At 39.0% G+C, this 19,652-nt stretch overlaps 1 protein-coding gene across 11 annotated transcripts in view; it reads left to right on the top strand.

Annotated features, from left to right (window-relative positions):
- The window catches only part of STXBP5L (syntaxin binding protein 5L), a 177,215-nt gene that overhangs the window by 148,034 nt on the left and 9,529 nt on the right, over positions 1 to 19,652 (top strand). For 3 of the 11 annotated variants that reach the window (XM_052665999.1, XM_052666011.1, XM_052666006.1), the window contains 4 exons: positions 4,363 to 4,533; positions 14,525 to 14,623; positions 18,285 to 18,524; positions 19,082 to 19,156. In XM_052665999.1, coding sequence (XP_052521959.1) covers positions 4,363 to 4,533; positions 14,525 to 14,623; positions 18,285 to 18,524; positions 19,082 to 19,156 — 585 coding nt within the window. The remainder of the gene's footprint in view (positions 1 to 4,362; positions 4,534 to 14,524; positions 14,624 to 18,284; positions 18,525 to 19,081; positions 19,157 to 19,652) is intronic. The other 8 variants (XM_052666002.1, XM_052666075.1, XM_052666039.1 and 5 more) reach the window with 4 other exon arrangements.

The raw sequence follows: 19,652 nt of genomic DNA, 5'->3' as shown, positions 1-19,652 counted from the left end.
GTATTCTGGTTTCCTTGTTCATAACCACAGGCAAAAATATTCATTGTGGAGGAAGCTCTGTGAGTGGCATATGTAAAATATTGTGAAATGGCTGAAACTGTTGTTCTCTGAAAGATAAATCCTCTTCTTGCTGCTTTCTGAAAAAATAGTGAAATCTGGGATCCAAGTGCACGATAGGAGTTCATTACAGTGAGAGGGTTTTACACAAGCAGTATACTATAATAACAGTATGTAACAACTGATGTAAATTAAGGCATAATGGCAAATAGGCATGTCTGTTGACAGATCATCTATATCAACATCTACTAGGGCTCACCACTCCTCTCTCATTTGACTGACAGAGCTCCACCTTCCCTTCTTTCACGTGCTAAGGGTGTATCTCTTTGCTGTATAACAATAAAAGCTGGTAGTCACACATAGTCATTACCTAATATCTCATTTGTTGATAACACAAAACTGCCGAGTAGAAAGAAATGGATTTATCTTCCATTTAACAGCATAGATTGACTCAATGAGGACATGCTCTGGGACTTTCTTACTGTTCAAGTTCTTTCTGCTCTCTATTAAAGCAGCTCTCTCTGCTCCTCTTGCCTGTTCTCTTATTTCTTCCTTTCAACATAGGAAGTTGGAACCTCCCTCAAATCATTAGTAAGGACTGTTTTTCAGATAGCTTTTCTGTGTGAATTCATCCCTTTGTTAGAACTGAGAAGCAATGATCTTTTTTTTTTTTAGCATTTTTTGTTTTTGTCAAGTCCAGTGTAACACAACTTTCAAGACAACACGTACAAATATGCATTTCTTCTTTCTTACATTTTTAGTACGTTTGGTTTTAACAAATGGATTTGTTTCTTTTTATTCAGCTATTCTTTGGTAGTTTGCTGGTCCCTTTTCTTTTTTGCAGCAGTCTCCAAGTACTTAAAACTAGTTGTATGACAAGTCAGGTTGTGTAGGGTATGTGTGTTACAACCTAACATATGTGTTACAACCAAAATTCACACATTCTTGTATATATGATACATTCCTGGTTTGTGTAATACTCTTCAGAAGAATCAGATTAAATCTGAGGCTGTTCAGCAAGTTTGCTCTGTCATGTTACATATTGCATCTCTCAGTAGTTCAAGTTCACAGTAACTAATGCGTTGTTGTGTAGGATAATATGTAATTAATTCAGTGGTTTGCATGAGCCTTACTTGTTTAAATGAAGGAACAGAATAGTTTTTCCTGAGTGCTGGCTTTTTAGTTCATTGAACACAAACAGGAGAAAAGGAAGAGTGGAATTGCTGTTACACAGCACAGAGACTGCTTCAAGCACAATGCCCAGGTGTAGCACATTGCTAACTCCAGTACGTAATCTTGGAATCCAGGAGCACTAGATAGTGTAATCCAAATTCCTTTGATCTCACGAGATATGCTCACATTCAGTGAAATCTCGACTTGGTTCATGTATGGACACGACAATGCTGCCCGAAGAGATAGCAAATGCAGTTGTGGAAAAGGGTAGAGGAAAGAAGAGAGCTTTGGGGGCACTGCTTTCTTAACAGGCAACTATTCTATGCCTTCTACAGAATAAGAGAGATTTAAGAGTTGTTGCACTATCGCATTAAAAGCACAGAGTGATCCCTTTACCACTTTTTCAATCTGCATTTCAATACCTCCAACATTAACTGGTGCCCAGTATCAATATGTCTGATAGGAGAAAAGACAGAGTGAGCAGATGACAGAAGCGTAAGTCAGCATATAAAAAGTTGCAATGTTTTTTTTTTTTTCTTACACATCAAGCAAAGCTGGAAAAATGCCAGGTCTTTACAAGCAGCCTCTTTCTGTTCTTTTGGGTGATAGGAAGATGTCTGGCAAAGGTTGTTCTGGTCTCAAAGGTCTAGGAAATCATTGCAGTTATTTTGGCAAAGGCAACTTCACAGTCACTCTTACTAGGTTCCCTATAGGAAATTTCTGTTGTTTTTCTTCTCATTTCTCGTTTTTGTTTTTTTTTTTTCCCGACCATATGGTAAGGAATCTTTTCTCAAATAGTACATAACTTTTATTCACAAATGCTTTATTTCATAAAGTTTTTACCATCATAAGAATGCACAGACAGAATTCTGAGTGATCTTTATCTGCTTGATTCTCCTCGGCTTCTCAACAGATCTATATTACTTTATTCAATGTCTTGGTTCTTTTACTAAGATTTGCAGAGTTGTATTGCTCCTTGTTATGTACATATGAAAAATAATATATAATCAGAAAAACAAAACTGTTAAAATACAAAAAAGTGTGCCTCTGATCACTGGCCTCCCTCTTCTGCTCATTGTTGTGGCATTCACTAACATTTCACCAACTTCAGTACTTGAAGCATGCAGCTGATCTGTTCTCTGACAGAAACTGACTTTTCTTATTCAGAAAGACAACCAAAAAGATTTTGTTTGCCCAGACCCTATTGCTTTTTTTGTTTAACTGGCCTGTGAAGGTAAATTGATATAAGCGAGCGTACCAAGAAAAGCAGCAGAATTTCTCTCAAAATTTGACATGGTGAATAGGGGAACAGATGAATTGTGCCTATTCAGTACAGCGTTCAGGAAAAGGAACTCACAAATGTTGTTGATGTTTCTATAGAATATGATTCTTTTTTGCTGTGTTGCGTTCCTCACTGCTTCCTCTGATCCCCCTGGAGATAATTAGATATCATGCTGAAACTCTTTCACACTGAATTTTGAAGAAAAAACTGAATTTTGAAGAAAGGAAGCAGCAGGATGAGAATGTATCTGTTGCTGAGGTTGAACAGTCAGCCTGTGCCCTTGAACAAAGCCCCGGTCTCAGAGGACTTTCTACTGAAATATATGAATAGCTCCAGTATATTTTGGAAAATTCCCTAACTGAAAGTTGAATGAATTATCCACGTCAATTTGATATGTGCTGCTAGCTCGGTTAATAGCTATGTATTAAGAAACATGATAGGAATCGTGGAAGTTGTCTCCTACAGAGCCCTTTCATTATATATACTCAGTCTCAGAATAGATACTAAATTACTTTCCAAAATGTAATTCTGAACAATTCTTTCCTGTTTTGTTCATCAAGCCCAAAATGCTTTCACATATAAAGGACATGATTTGCACGTTAGAACTTGTACGTAATAGCACACCATATGCTATATTCAGTATAGAATCTGTTTTATTGTCTGAACGTTGAGACAGCTTTTCATTGTGAGTTATCATGGCATGGGAACAAAGAAATAAATTTATCTTGGTGTATTAAAATTCATCTTTTTCTTGAATGCAATACAACTGATGAGAATGATGATGTACTGAATATACTAATATACTGAATCTGAAAGAGTGGTTCTGAGATATAAATAATCTGACATTTAAGAGGGAGGCAGAAACTTCAAGCTTGTCCTTACCTGTATTATTGAGCTTCCATTGTTTTGAATGTAAGGTGTGCTTGCATAAATCTGAATTTGTTATGTTCATGACCTGCTGTTTAATCAAATTTGTAAGTATCCTTTCATATACTGAGGAGAAAATTGCTTTCAGTAATTCTTCACCTCATCTTGCTCTAGTCAACATGAGTGGAAGAAAAGTATCATGAGTATGTTGAAGTCCATTGATCCCATCCAAACTGCTCTACCCCATGATGTGAGCCCTGCTTAGTGGATTGCTCTGTTTCAAAGACCTGTTGTTAGTGATGAAGAACAGATGAACATAGGGAAGCATTTCAAGCATCCATGTTTTTTCTTGTCCCCAACAGATGGCAACGTACTGATTGACCATGGCCTCCAGCAGGTTTCCAGGGTCTCAGACTCACATCTTTAGATCTGTAGCAGATAAACACGTCTTTCAGCAGTCAGTTTCCTCGAGCAGTAAGATAAATCTACATGGGATATAAAGAATAACTTAGCATTATTACAGCTAATTCCATAATTATCACAAATAGTGGCAGGTAGATACCTGTTTCATTGCAGCTTCCAGTCAGGTGGGCAATTTGTGTAGGTCTATCTTTCAGTTCTTTGTGAGAGCAAAAAGGAAAGACAGTTTTCAAATTTATTTGGTCTGTATTAGGAGATACAACATTGAGGATAGTGTTATCAGCCATATCTGGATAAACTGCCTGTGCTCACAGGTCGTCAAAACTCCGTGGGAGCTGCAGCTATAAGAACGTGTACCAGTTGTACGTCCCTCACTTTATTTCAAAATATACCTTAAAGACGTAGTGACTTGTTCTTACATCTGTGCTCTGGATTGATAAAACAAATAGTCATCCTCAACAGATTTCATTTAACTCATTCTCAAATACCAGAACTTACATCTCCTCCATTCTGAATTTTGGGACCTGACGCTTTACCTAGCACGTTTTGCGTTCGCTTTCCAGATCACGTGAATGGTCACTGTACAAGCCCAACATCCCAGAGCTGCAGTTCAGGAAAACGACTTTCCAGCGCGGACGTCTCAAAAGCAAACCGCCGAGGGCCCGGGAGGCCCCCCTTTAGAAAAGCACAGTCTGCAGCCTGCATGGAGATTTCCCTCCCAGTCACCACAGAAGGTGGGTGGCAGTTGCTGTTGTGCTGGCTATCTGTGAATTTCTCACCAGGTGTGAAAGTAAATTTAGCGTGATCCTTGTCCAAGTCACTGCCCAGAACTGCTGCCTTCATCTGACTGTTTAGAATTAGAACAACCCCTGTGTGTTACTGTTGTTACTAACCAGCCCTGCTCTTGAGCTCTGTGCTGCCTAGGGATTTGGTATGCTGAACCTCAGTGAGCCTTTATAGTTGTCCCCTCACCTGTATGGGTCCAGTGCTTTGCTATAAGAAAGCAGTCGTTCACAGCAGCCTACGTAGAGTTATTGTGAAGTTTCAAACCCTCATTGCTGCTACTTATCAACTCTGAAACTGAGTGAGTTCAGGCTTTGCACATATTTATTTATTTATTGATAATAAAGACTGTATAAAATTGCACAATTCCTAGCCACTGTTTACTGTAAAATTATAGCCCATGATCTGATCCATTTATATAACAAAATTCTAGCTTTAATATTTGAAAAAACAGTCTGCAAATCATGAACTGCCTGAGTGCAGAGACTCAGTGGACCAGTTACAGCAATGCATTGTGCTTAAAACTTAGAGTAAGCTGATTTTACTTTGGTGTCTGTAAAACAGAATGGCATTCTTTATAACTGGAACCAGTACTCCCCAGTTTTGATTATTATTAAAGGAGATAGAATAAGGGATATTAAATCACTTAGTGTGTCTAACTTTAAAAGCAAGTTGTTGCAAATACCTTTGTTGCTCGCTGCAAGTTGCTAGAATTTTTTCCATTTTCTTTATGACAACAGAAGTTGAAAAATAGTTTTCTATTTTGCCTTCTTATAACTGTGGGGGATCACAAAACAGAATCTACATGTGCAAGACCCAGTAAAAAACATCCTCATTTAACATAGAGAGTTCCAAGATTATGTTCTTGACTGAAACAGAGCTGCTGTCCCATAGACTGTCTTGATGCCCTCTAGCATCTCCTTGAGTTTGATATAAGGATACCATTTACCTACATTGATCCACAAGACATAGAGTAAAGCATGGTCAGATGGCCTCTGGAAAACAATTGTGTTCACTGACTGTTACCCTCTTCCAGCTGTGTCGTTAGGTCTGTAGCAGAAATTATCTCCCATTGCCAGAGGCTGTCCCACCAAAACAGATACAGGTGAAATATGGAGCATTTTGTGCTGTCCTTTTCTACATAAGTACTTTAGCTTAAATATAGAGCTTTTAAATAAAGCTTAAATAGCTTTCTATCTTGGTTTTTCACTGTCCAAATGTCTTTTCACTAAAGCAGACAAGTGCCCACATGATCTATTTTTACTAGATGAATAGTAATGTTTTGCAGAGGAAAAGGGACAAAAACTTGACAATAGTGACATTTTAACAGAAAGTGCTGTTTCTTGAGGGATCATGCAGTCATTGTCTTAGATTGTGAGTAGAACTAGACTGATTTCACATACCTAAACACTATCTCAATGAGCTTCTTGTAATTATAACAAAATTATACTTTGAAACAATGCCGAAGAAAATACTGGGCTCAAATTTTACCTGGTTGGCAAAGGTATTTTAAATCTTCCCATGCATGGCAGTCGCAGACATTGGCATCTGTAGTGTAGACCTGGCCTCTAAGAGGATGTTACAGTACTTTGGAGTCACCAAAGATGAAGCCATAGGCTGGTGAGCCCATATGTCTAATTATGTTGTAGGCGTCATATAAAATAAGATAAAGTGCAATCTTTGAGCAATTAGTTATAAGAAGTAATTGAAAATACATAGTAAACCTATACATTTCAGTTTGAACTTGGATTGATTAATGACTGTTTGTAGAGCATTGTACTAAAGCAGATTTATAGAGCTCTGAGGTGTTTAAAAATTCCTGTGCTTAAAGGCAGTTTTCATTTTTGCAGTCAGCACTTTTTCCTCCCTGTTAGTTATTGATTATCATAGCTCTCATCTATTTTACTTTATGCACTACACAAATATGGTAAGTACTGTTGTCGCATTATAACTCATCGTGGAAAATACATCACTGCCACAAATAATTTCAATTTCTTTGTGTTTTTCTTCATCCTATGTAGTACTGAACTTTTCTGCAATTCTTATATGCAGATATTGCTGCAGTATCAACACTACTAAATAAATTGGTCATGACACCACTGAATTCTTTTCTGCTTCTACTTTTCCTTCTCCCCTACGTCTTCCAACAGTAGGGCCACTGGCAGGCAGAAGAGGGAACCTACAATCCCCCAAAGGTTCCACTAAACCTTTCCCTCCCAGTAACAGCAAGTCACATCCTTTTGAAGTGGTCCATTGGCTGCTGCACCATTCACATTCTGTTTAGTAAGAAAACTGGCATTACTAGAAGTGTGCTAAGCATACTGTTTTATGAAATGCTTTCAACAATTTTGCAATACACTGATACTTTTGATTGCATGTTGATGCTTTTTACTATCACTGAAGATTCAGTTTCTATTTTTTATCAGTAATTATAATACCTATCAAGTGTAATATGACAGAATACCTCATTCTAGAAAGTCATCCGACTTCCTTTCAGGGACATAAAGTAAATTAATTGTAAGTGACTTTAAAAAAAAAAAAAAAAAAAATTCTATTTAAACTTATCAGTGATGTCAGTGAAATAGTATTACAGTTCTCAGTGAGGTTAGTGAAATGCCTGTGCTATAGTTTTTCCTGCTGCAAGAAAGGGCTAAGCAGAATCTTTAGAGTAATTTATATTAGCATGTAACATGATAGACTGTGGTTTGAGTTTTTCTTGGATGTGTGGTTTGTATGTACAGGCATGCAGTCAAGTTACCTTTCAGGAGGTTTACAAATTAAAATAATTTTCTAATGTACATATTCTCTTTAGAAAAAGAATCCATATGTCTGTATGTTCAACTTATGTAAACTTTTTTTTTTTTCCTAAATGCCTATGCTATCAGTCTTCCAAATTCTAGCTCTGCTGACTATTCTGCCTGGAGTGACTGACATTCAGCTTTCTTTATGAATCTTAGATTCTAGACTTGCTATTTTGGCAGGTGATTTGCTTTATTCCTGAAGGTTTTTATATTGAATAGCGTGATAGAAAGTGATGCTTGAAGGATTCTCGGGTTAGAAGTTAGGAGGAGGGTGAAGGAGGAAGAAGATGAGAAGTTAAAAGATTTGAGAAATATTATACTGAGAATAAAAATTCTCTTCCAAAGGTGGAACTGGCTTTGATCAAAAGCTCTGGTAGGGCTACTTAGCAGTATATGCTGCAATAAACAATTCACAATAAGTTATTTTTCATATTCTCATTTTGTGACTAAGATGTGTATTTTGTGTCCTCACCACGAAAGTAGTATTTCAAATTAGGATATTATTCTTCAATCTGATTAGAGTTTTGATTAGAGATCTGAGATTTTGCAATCTCAGAAGCACTGAGAACTTTTCATATGTAAAAAGAAAATCTTTTGTGTATGGGTAAATTTTTTTCTTAAGCTGAGTGCCTGTTTCTGAAGCATTGATGACAATTGGATATTTCTTAACAATTCTTCCAGTTACTGGTCTTAAAATCCCTTCTTAATTGATTAGCTAAAAAAAAAAATTAAATACATTTTCATGACTAACCATAAGATATCTGTTAGAAAAAATAAATCACTCTTTTCACTTTGGTTTTCAAAACCTGCTCATTTAAATCTGAGCTTTTGGTACAATTGGAACTATATGTTCGGTGTTTTCGTCAACTGTATTTTCAACCAGCCTTCACACACTACGTTTTTCTGACTTCATTTCTATTAGATGCCTCGGTCTGTTTCAGCTCTGGGCTCCAACTAGCTCCCTTTTTTGACTGCAAATCTGTACCCCTCCATGGCTTGCCTTCTGTTCAGTTGCACAGATTCATCCCTGATCATCTCAGACCAAGAACTAGTACTACGTAGTCATTAAAGTGATTAAAACTTTTCCATCTAGAACAGCAGAAGTACTGATTATGAATTACAGTGTAGGTGAGCAGGCCCCAGATATCTGTTCTTGTTCACGTAGAAAAAATTAAACCTCTATTTCAATTAATTTTGTGTTGTAATTTTAGATGAAAGAAAACAATGAAGTTAAAGAATAAAAGTAAAACTGTTGTGTGAGGAAATTTAGTGTGGTTATCCTTGTATAGCTGACTGAATGTGTGCACGTGCTGCCATATAGTCCTATTTGCTTTAATAAAATGAAAATAACTAGTGTTTCAGATTTGGAATTTCTCAGTTACTGCTTTTTTCAAATGTTTTTCTTTTCAAAACCAGTTTGCTGTCTCCGAAAGATTCTTGTTAGTTTCCCTCAAGAGCACGTGCTGGCAGACTTATTTTTTTTTCCCCATCATTACCTGCATTCATACAGAAACCAGAGCATTCTGTGCATGTCTAAATGTAATGTACCATTCATCTTAGGAATGAAGTAGAGACAGAGTGGAGTTTTTGTTTAGAAGTGTTGTATTTGGAAAACTATTTTCTCCAACCATAAGTGATATAAAACTATCTTTCCATCTGAATTATTTTTCCCAACTATGCAGTCTTTATCTAGCCAGTTTCATCACCCTCGATGGGGAAGAGTATCCACATCTTAGTGCTGCAAACTTACCTCCAAACAAAAAACTTTAGAAGGATTTCATGTGCATTTTAATTCTCTTGGAATGCTAGGAGCAGACTGTGAATTTGCTTTATATTTCTTTAAAATAACTCTGTTTCAGTATTGGATAACTCTTTTGATTATACATAGTTAAAATTTGACATAAAGTACTTGAGATGTCAGTGAGAGCTAGCAGAAACAAACCATTGAAGAATATTTAACTATTATCTCTAATAACCTTATCAAATATTCTGTGGCAAGTACAATACAATTTTCATTGTAATGGATCTAATATACTCTTAGACCTGAAGTATTTCTTTAGTATTTGCATATAAAATGACTAAAACGATTCTGGGAATAAGCTCTTTTGTCTCTTGCCTGATTTTGTCCAATTTGCCTTAGAAATGGATAGTACTTCTATACTACATACTTTACTTTCTTTTACTATTCAAAGGTATTTGAGGATTACCATAAGAAGTTTTGTGTACAGTGTGGCAGAGGTTAGTGGATTTTTTCCTGCTGGAATTTGGCTTAGATTTTAGGCTTTTAGGGTGCTAAATATATTTTTAATTTTGTTGCTGTTTTGTTGGTTTTAGGTTCAGCAAATTCTACAGTGTTTTTCTGTGCATATATGTTGGCCTATTATATTGGTCTGTTTCTATAACAAAGCTTCTGACCTCTTAGGATCTGTCCATGCCTGAATCAGTATTTGCTTGTGAATACATGTGAAAACACAGAGAACTGCTGACATTTGCTCTTGTAAGTCTGGTAAGAAGTAGTCAGTCTTGGAAATAAGTGGTTATTTTATACGAAGTCCACAACTTGAGGAAATGAGCTCCACTGATGTATACTGCATCTTTCCCACGTAACTCCTATCAAATTGTTGACAGTTCTCTTGTCACTTATAGTTATACTATTACACTGTCTGTGAAAGTCCTCTGTGCATATCACGCTGGATTTTCTGGGTGATTGAGTAAATGGGACCATTTGGTTTTCTTCCCAGGTGGGGAGCAGTGAGAAGAGGGAGATTCTCTGTTTTTTATCAACAGCCTCTTATTTTCTTGGGTCTGAAGCCCACGTGTGAATGTGAGCTAACTGATGAGAGCCTAGAAAGCAGTAACTGCAGTCTTAATGGTCATGGTTTCTGGGCTTTGAAGGAAAGAGAGAAACAACCAGGCTGTGTGATCTAGAGAAGTGTTGAATACGCAGCGTAAATTGATTTAGATAGGTGACAGGGGAATGCACAGAGAAAAGGAATAAACTATTGTTTGTATCTGATGAGAGAAAGGCAGAGTGTAATGGACATGAATTACAACGACAGGTGCACAGCTTTGCAGGGACTGTAGGTGATTCATTTTGATCCCAAGGATAGTTAACTGCAGGAATAGATCCTCTGAGGAGGTTAGTGCACCTCTGGCCAGTATTTAGAACAACTCATGCTCTCCACTGCATACTCTTTGTCATTGCTCATGATATTGGAGAGTGGATGACTTCTGGTGAACTTCCTTAACATCCAAGTAGATACTTACCTGGTCCACGGGGCGTGATACAGCTGTCATGGAACCATTCTTCATGAAGCCCCTAAGGGCCATGGTTTTTTCAAAGGTAAGCTTTCACAGCAGGTTGAAAAGCAATTGACTGGAGATTTTTTTTATCGGTGAAGGAATTATGGTGCTTGTTCTGCTTGTGAATCATTTCAATTCTGTTAGCATTTGAAGTTACTTTGTATAACTGTATCTAGTAACAATACAAGTAGTATAATAGGAAGTGACTTAGAGATACTCTGGGTGCCATAGACTCCACTAGTTACTGAGTTTGTCACCAACTCTGTTTAATTCATGTTTGTCCTATTTCAAGTGCAGAGAAACAGATAAGAAGGTTGCATGCGGGACTTGTTCATTATCCATAAAGTCTGTTCTTTGCTACAGAAAGTTTTATTCAAAAATTATTTTCATTTATGGTGGAGATGATAGTGTGTGCTTGCTTTCTACCATAGATAAGGAAAGAGAGGATTTTTACTTTGCTTCCTCTTAGAAAGCAAATGTTGGAAGATTTTTAAGGGTGAGCAGTGGGCAAAACTCTCTCTGCCTGTGATGCCAAAACATTAAAAACAGTGACAACAGAATTTGGGAGTAATGGAGCAATTCAGCCCACCTAGTGCAAATCATCTTTCCAGGATTCAGTCTGAGAGATGGTTCTTCTGAGACTGGATGTCCTAACTAAATGAATGGGGCATGCCACTTGGCCAAGAGGTCTGCATAAGAACTTCCAAGGACATGAATAAGAAGTAGATCATTAGGGCATGAGGTAGCCTAGTTTCTAGACACTACCAATGGTGTTTAAGTGTAGCTTTCTTTAACAGATTTATATTTTTCACTAGGCTCATTACAAACAAAAAGACGAGAAGGGACAGAAGCCTTAGGATCATCTTTCTGGCTGAGCGCTGTAACCATTAGACTGAATTAAAGCCCTGCTTCATGCCTAAAAGTGTCTTGTCTTCCGGGGGAATGTGAAGAATGCTCATGATACCTAGTGACCACAGATGCAGAAGGCATGGATGCAGCCATTTCTCTTAGGCTCATTTGTTCCTCTAGCTTTTTGCCAAGCACTGCAATCACTAGGCTGCAGAAAGTCACTGGGGTTGTCATCTTAATCATCAGATCTAACCTCAAGAGCTTTCAGTGGTGTTTAAATCCTGGTCACAGTGAGCTTTCTGTATGTCTCTGGACAAAGCACTGAGGAATGGTTATCTGGAAACTGAGCTGCCTCATTAAAGAATGTCTCATGGCCAGGAAAGGTCTAGGAAAAGAGAGCCTTGTCTGCATATAGATGTGAGACTGTTGCCCACATTCCAACTCTGCTGGACTAGATTGAGTTCGTGTTTGTTTTGGTTTTTTTTCCTGGGAGGACATTTTCTGTGAGGTACTACTAGGGTTTACTTGTTTTCTTATAGGAATCTGCAAATTTTTCTTATTTTTGTAACTACCAAGTGTAAGAAGGTTTTGTTTTTCTTAAACTCTCTGAATATCCAGTCAGTTTTGATTTAGAGGATTATTTGATTCCAAATTAAGCTGATCTTGTGCTGTACCGAGATCACGTTGAATTTGGAGGGTGGGTTTTACACTAAATATGACTGAATGGAGTAGGTGTGGAGCTGTTATATGTGGACAACAAGGGAAGAATGTTCATTCAAATATTCTAGACTTCTTACATTATAATAGCTATTCCAACATTTTTTTTTTATAAACAAAGTTTTTCTAACTACACTTCAGTTGCATAAGCAGGGAGCAAAAAAAGATATTGGGAGTTTCATTAATACTGTTTTGACTCCTTTATTGAAGGAACATAAGATTTTTCTTCTGCTGCACTTTTTGTCTTCTGATTCCTGGGTACTTCTACATATGAAAGTTGTAGAACGTATTCTTTCTTCCCAGACTATCAATGTTATCAAGAGATGCTTCTGCAGAAGGGATATTCTAGACTGGGTGTTAAGTTATAGGGAATATCATGTTCTTTGATTAAAAGATACAGTCAAACTTATAATCTAAATTCAAATTGAGCTCTTAGTGTTCTGAATAGGACGACTGTCTGCTTGTGTAAGTAAAGGGAAGTCATTCATGTAATCAAATATGAAATCTTGATAGGCATTATTTACTGTTGAGATCTCCAGCATTTCTGTCTTTCCATCACAATGCTTATTCTTACTTCATCTTCAATTTGGAAAACACTTTTGCTCTAACAGCTCCCCCCCAGTTTTTTAAAACGTGTAGAACTAAAACTTAAGCCTGAATTGTTCTGTGTCCTGAAAGTATCAAAGTGAAGTTCCAAATCTAGTGACTTGAATCTGTTTTCCCTTTCAGGCCTTTATTTGATGTTGTTTACATCAGTCCTGAATCAGTTGAAACCACACACTCAAGTTACCTTGTTATTACTGCAGCAACTTCAGGATTGTACTACATTTCAGAACTTTTTTGATGGTGGGAGGATGCAGTGAAGCATCCCTCAGGTGTGAGCTTTATTTAAGCAAAGCCACTTGCCCTGGTCTGAATACTCTGCAATATATTCACGTGCTTTTTGACATGGTTATAGGGCAGCCTATTTGAACTGATCCGGTAGAAAACGATTCACAATAAGAGCCTAGATTGTTGCATTGTTTGTGCCTAAGATAACTTCTGCTGTTTTCTAGTGAATTGCTTTAATGTGGAATGCAGCTTGAGAGTGATGCTATTAAAATGTGTTTGAAGGTGTTGTTAGCCAAGTAACTGTGCAGTGTTCTTAAGCGTGTGAAAGCCCCGCAGCATTACCTCCTGTCCCTTTCTCCTCTGTGTTGCTGAAGCGCTGCTGTCTGTAATGTGGTTCAGTCTCTGTCTGTATGATGTTACCGTGTGCAAATTCATGTTTGAAATCTAATTCCTTTACTGTATGTTTAGCTGACATTCAGGGCTTTGCATGCTTTCCTGACTCAGTAATTTTAAAAGTGACATTTCTCTAAAGCTGTTAAGGTAGTAATCCATAAACTATCAAATGGTTTAATGTTTTCATTATCTTCTGTTAAATCTAGTGTTTGAAACATAAACTTTTCAAGATCTCCAAATGAGGAGATTTGTTTCCAGAATATATTGATTTCCATATATAAAAAAAAAGTTTGTTTTTTTTTTTGAATAGGCTGTACAAGGAAATTAGTTACTAAGAGCGTTAATTACATCAGGAAAGAACCTATAAGTGGAATCATAGACCCTGACAGAATGCAGAACTCTCCAGTAATGAATGTAAGCATTTACAGTGACAGTATTGATCTTTGTCACTGGTAGTTTTCTTTCACTCCTCACAACAAAGGATGCTTTTGTTTTCATGATTCCTGACTCCAAAAAGAAATTGACTTTGTGTTTCTGTGTTAGTCCTCACCCTGTTAATTTGAAATAGTCATGAAGACAATTTCGTGGACATGCTGATGTGTGAGGATGTGCTCCCCTTACAAAGCTTTGGCTGCAGCTGAGAGTGAAGAAGTTAGAGCATTCCCCTGAAGAGCACACATCAGTGGCATAAATGTTGTTAGTATCCCCTCTCTTTTTTTCTTTTAATTCCATGGGAAATTTCAGAAATTCCAGTACTATTCCCACTAAACAAATGGCAATTAAAAAAATCCTTGCAAGTGCTCTACAATTGTGGCAGATGAAACATACAGGATCATTTACTCAGATGGTCTTTTAAGTTCCCTGAAACCCCCTAGGCCCTCAATCACATCTTCTGCCAGACACCAGTGTGCTGCAGCAGGACCGCTCTGTCACGCAAGGAAAGAGCTAGTTCAGTCACTGCTCAGGGCTGCTTTCATAGGAATGTCATGATGACGACTGGCTCAATTGTTCTTGTCCTTTTGCAATGCACACGATTTTGTGGCAGTAGGTTACATTTCCAGACGGGCAATGCTTCAGCAATTACACGGAATCAGTTCATTCTCACACGACGAGCGTCACTGTACTGCTCACACATGGATGAACAAAGGTAAGACTCAAAACCCCTGGCTTCATTCTTATCCTAGTACGTCAGTTGAAGTGTCCTTCTGTGTTTCTGTCTGTCAGGTGGGTAGCAAATTGGAGGCTTTGCAATTGTTAAATTAGGTGCCTTCTACTTGTACACTGTTGCTCCTAGCTGGAATTTAACTATCAGTCAGTCCAGTGTTACAAAGGAGATTGGTTCCTGGGTGTCCATCTACATCTCAGTAATCCACACCATGCATACAGCAGGGTTGAATGAAGCCATTTTGTGGCAAGCAGGACTACATTTGTAGCAGTATTTCTATATTATGGTCTTAACCCACACTATGCAGCTGTTTGAAATTTCCTCATTGCAGATAATGACACTTTCACTCAGAGCTGCGTAGGCTATGGTCTACCAACCTGGATAGCAGCATCTCCCTAATGACAGTCATTGGTTGGCTCTCAGGAAAGAGTTGGATAATCCTCACAGCTCCTCTGCTCCCAGCTGCAGGGATAGCCTGGAGACCTCTTTGGAAAGAAAAGAAAAAGGCGTTAAATGCAGATCTGCAAAGGGCAGAGGAGGAAAAATGACACGCTACCCTAGAATAGAGACAGCTGAGTGGTAACAGAGGGATTGCTGGAGTTGGATAAATGCATCTCAAAGAAAAGTGAACACCGGCTCCCTCAAAGCAGGAGGCAATTCAGAGGCAGAAGCACATTTATGAGAAACTGTAATGTAGCAGAATATTCTGGAGAGAACAATGAGGGAAATAAAACTGTGGAGCAGAAAATTACTTGCCTTTCACATATGAATGACTGTCATCTCACTGAAACATAGAGACCAAGTAAATTTTGTTTGACTCAGGTTAAAGGGAGTACCTGAAGTGATGTGGGTGCTGGTTCACAGCCATGCAGAGAGATGCAGCTGTCATTGTTATTACATCTGTATTGCCATGGAACAGAAGGAAAATACATGAGAAAACCCATAACAGTGTTGCACTTGAAACTCATAATCTGTGTTACAGATTATTGCTGAATGGCAGTGTTTATGCATAACAACTTTTGACAGAAGGGGCATCCTTTTTAATGTAGAAATTAAGCTAGGTACGTTTTTGGTTTCCCAAAGAACGTGTCTTTGTGTTTCTCTTAATGGAGTGGTTCCAAAATACAGAATTTGATTTATAATCTCTTTGAGGAGGGAGGTGTCAGAGGAACTTCACTGAACTAAGTTTTATTCCAAAATCTAGAAGATGAGAGATTTCTGCCTTCTTTTAGCGCTAGCTATTAAAGTCCCATAGTGATTGTAGCCTTCCATAGGTTTTGTTTTGCTGTTCGGATATGTTTAATGACATCAGACTTTGACAAGTGTCATGCTGATCTTTTGTGTTTCATTTTGAGCACTATATTTAATAGAAGCTTGCACGGTATGTTCCCAAAAGTGTCCCAAAGACTGTATCTGTTAATGTCAGTTCTGCTAAGATGTCTTAGTTAACTGTACTGTACAGGAGAGAAGAACATTTCTTGTTAATTTAGAGAGAGAGATAGCTTGATGACATATGCGAATGGCACATCATATATTTTAAGGTCCATGTATCTAGCCTTTGCTTACTAAGCAGATACATTTTTGTCCTCCCAATCAGTATCTTTCTTAGTTTGAGCATCACCATATTTGAATGTGACGACTTTTAAAGAGAAAATTATGTAACAACATATTTTTAAAATAAGGTATTCTTTGAAGTGCGTGCGTGTGTGTGTGTGTGTGTGTGTGTGTGTGTGTGTGTATGTGTGTGAAGCCCTGATGATTTCTGCCTTGAAATTACTCCACTGCCCTTCTTTGCTCATCAGCTGCTGTCCTTAGGAAGGAGCTGGGCCAACCAGTCCAATGCAGAAGTGGTTGAGGTTATGGGAGTCACTGATTCACAAGGTATTAGAAGCTTTCCACATGAATAAAAATTCCCAGGTTTCTGCAGATATATTTAGCAGCACTGAGCTAGAATTAAAATCACAACAGTGCCTACATAAAGAAGGTGAAATAGGGTGAAGAGAAGGCAGTGCTCGGAAATTCAAATAGACACAAGTTTCTCTTTCATCAGAGCGGGCCTGAAGTGCCAGGGAATGCTCTCCTCTGAAGCTCCTTTTTGAAAGGCAGGCAGATGCCTCCTTGGCAGCTGTGCCAAGTATGTCTGAGCAGTGTGTTAATCAGGCATGTACGGTAGCACATATAGCAATGCCTGCTGTTGCTCCTGAAATGCTCTGCTGTGGTTCTCTCTGGTATTTCCCAGGTAGCTGCTGTGAAGAGGATAATTTCCACAGTTCACATGCAGTGATCTGGGTAGAGAATCTAATGCAGCATGTGGTCTGAGGAAGATGCGCCGCCAAATGGCTGCTACTGGTGGAGGGAAGAAACAAGATGAGGCTTAGCCCAGTTTTAAACTGGAGTGCTTGAGGAGGCCCTTTTCTGATTTTATTCTTAACCAAGGTAGACAGTATTCCTCTTCTTTATTTCTGCAGGCTCTAAAGAGACAGCCCTCTGTGCTGAGATATGAGAATTTTTTTGTGCCAAACAAATCTACTTCATCATGATAGGTTCAGATGTGAGCCTTTTATTTCAGGTCTGATTCCTTCAAATATTCTCCATCCCCGTAACCTCCTATTCCTCTGATGTTTGTGTTGCAGAAGAGAATGTGAGGTTTCCGGTGATCAAGACCTGACTTTGACTACGTGTTGGCAGACAGCAGCTCTGACACAAATTGCTTTGCAAAGACTATGCTGGTGGGCAGTGCTGCTCTCTTCTTCCCTCTGGCTCCTTTAGTCTCCAGGAACCTTTTAGCCATTTTAGCCAACATGTTGCCACTGATAACACATGGCTACTGCCAGCAGATCCCTTGCACAGTTTTGGCCTTCCTTCTTGGTGCAAGGCAAAGCAAAGCAAGGATCCCTCAGCCCTACAGCAGTCAGACCGTGTTCTCTGTCACTTCCTCCTTAGGAGCTCAGGGTCTCCATCAGTGTGGCTCTGTCTCCACCTTGCTCTCATTTGTTGTCTGCTAAAGTTTAGGCAGAAAGATGAACCATTGGTTCACCGTGCAGTTGTCATTGAGGGCACAGAGCAGTTTTCCTATCTCAGTGCCTGGGAAGCCTGAGCTGAGGTGTGCCCTGAGACATCTTGGCTGCTGGGATAGTTTAGTGATGTGTGTCTTTTCCCCAGAGAGCTTGACAATATACAGCAGCTGTGAACTTAGTGCTCTTGCTTCCTAGTTGTGGGAGAAGGAGCAGAGCAGAGAACATGTGCTGAAGTTGGAAGTGGCTTCTTCCTTTGTGTCCTACAGCAATGAGATACATGGATTAATATTAAAGCATTGGTAGCAGATGTGTCTAAAATTATTTCATGCTATTTAGAACAAGTCCTTTGAGCTAAGGCTGTTGTAAACTCTAATTAGTCTATGCTAATCTTCATAATAAGCAGCTATTTCTAATGCAGATCTAACTGATGAGGTCTGACAGCATTTTCCATGCTTATGGAAGGAAGGAAGCTGGTATGGTGGTAGTATCACAGTGTTCTCCTAGTTTGTGAAAATGCTGTGTTTTGAGTGCCCTGCAGGGCGTTTGCATTTGCTGTATTTGCTGCAGGCCTCTACCTGCTCTCACGTTACCAGCTTATGCCTGTCCAATTGTATTTATTTATGCAGAAAACCGAGAAAACTCCTTCAGCCGTTCCCGAAGCTCCAGCGTGTCAAGTATTGACAGGGACTCCAAGGAGGCAATCACAGCCTTGTACTTCATGGAGTCCTTTGCCCGAAAGAATGACTCTGCTGTCTCCCCATGCCTCTGGGTTGGAACGGGCCTTGGTATGGTCTTAATCCTCTCTCTTAACCTGCCTGCCAGTGACGACTTACGGCAGTCAGAGCCAGTCATGGTGTCACCGAGTGGTAAGAGTGCAGCCTTTTTTGTGTTTATTATCCATCTTGGACAATGGGGGAAAAACTGTGTGATTTTATGCGGCCTTTTTGCCAGAAAATTCTCAGGAAATGTATTAAGTAGCAGTCATTCACTACGTAGATATTAGAAAGAAATTCTTTACCGTGAGGGTGGTGAGACTGGAACAGGTTGCCCAGTGAGGTTGTGGATGCCCCTCCCTGGAAGCATTCAGGGACAGACTGGCCAGGGCTTTGAGCAACCTGGTCTAGTATGATGTCCCTACCTATGGCAGGGGGTTGAAACTAGATGATCTTAAAGGTCCCTTCCCAAACCATTCTATGATTCTATGATTAAGGGTACACAGGTAAAAAGAGATGTATGTGAGAAACCCACAGCTTCACGAACTGAGGCACTTTAACTGCGTTAATCTTGAAGGTCGCCCTACACCTTGAGCAAAGTCACATTTATTTCTTGTGAGAACAGGGAAACTGGCAGGGATCCTTCATATTGGGAAACTGCAGTCCTGTGTGCTGCTCTGATGCTATCCTATCTGGGATTCTGTGAACAGTTTGGCTGTCTTTCCTGTCAGAAGGCTGCAGAGAAGCAGAAGGGAGCTCAGGAAAGGAAACACAAATGTTGGCAGGTTGGTGTACCAGGAGAGATCTTTGGCTGAGTGAGTGACAGATGGCAGAGCAGAGAGGACAGAGGGCTGAGAGAGGTCAGGGCTAAGAGACAGGATGTGCTTACTGTGTTGTGAGTAAAATAATGCCAGAAAACAGGGTGCTGCAGGAGTAGTGATAAGCCCCCCCACTCTTTTTTGTTTAGAAAAACAACACTGGATGGACACCAGAGTAAGGGTAGCAATTTTACTGGTTGGGGAATAAATAATCCTACTCATAGTGATAAATTTAAAAGAAAACAAAAAAGCAGGGGGGGAGGAGGGGGGGGAAAAGCAGTCTATCCTTATGGCATTCAGTTGTATGTGCTATGTAGGTTATTTGACATGGGCTGCCTGAGACCTTTCAGTAGTGACAGCCTATGTGTTCACTTTCCTGTGTGGTCGGGAAGAACTGAGTAAGGAAGACCTGTCACCCTGGCTAGATAAATGCATTTTCTGTATTTACAAAAGGAGAAGTCGG

This window comes from Tympanuchus pallidicinctus, unplaced genomic scaffold (genome assembly GCF_026119805.1).
Source record: "Tympanuchus pallidicinctus isolate F22 unplaced genomic scaffold, pur_lepc_1.0 scaffold10, whole genome shotgun sequence".
NCBI lineage: Eukaryota > Metazoa > Chordata > Aves > Galliformes > Phasianidae > Tympanuchus > Tympanuchus pallidicinctus.
Note: the sequence above shows the minus strand (reverse complement) of the source record. Positions and strands in the feature narration are given on the sequence as shown.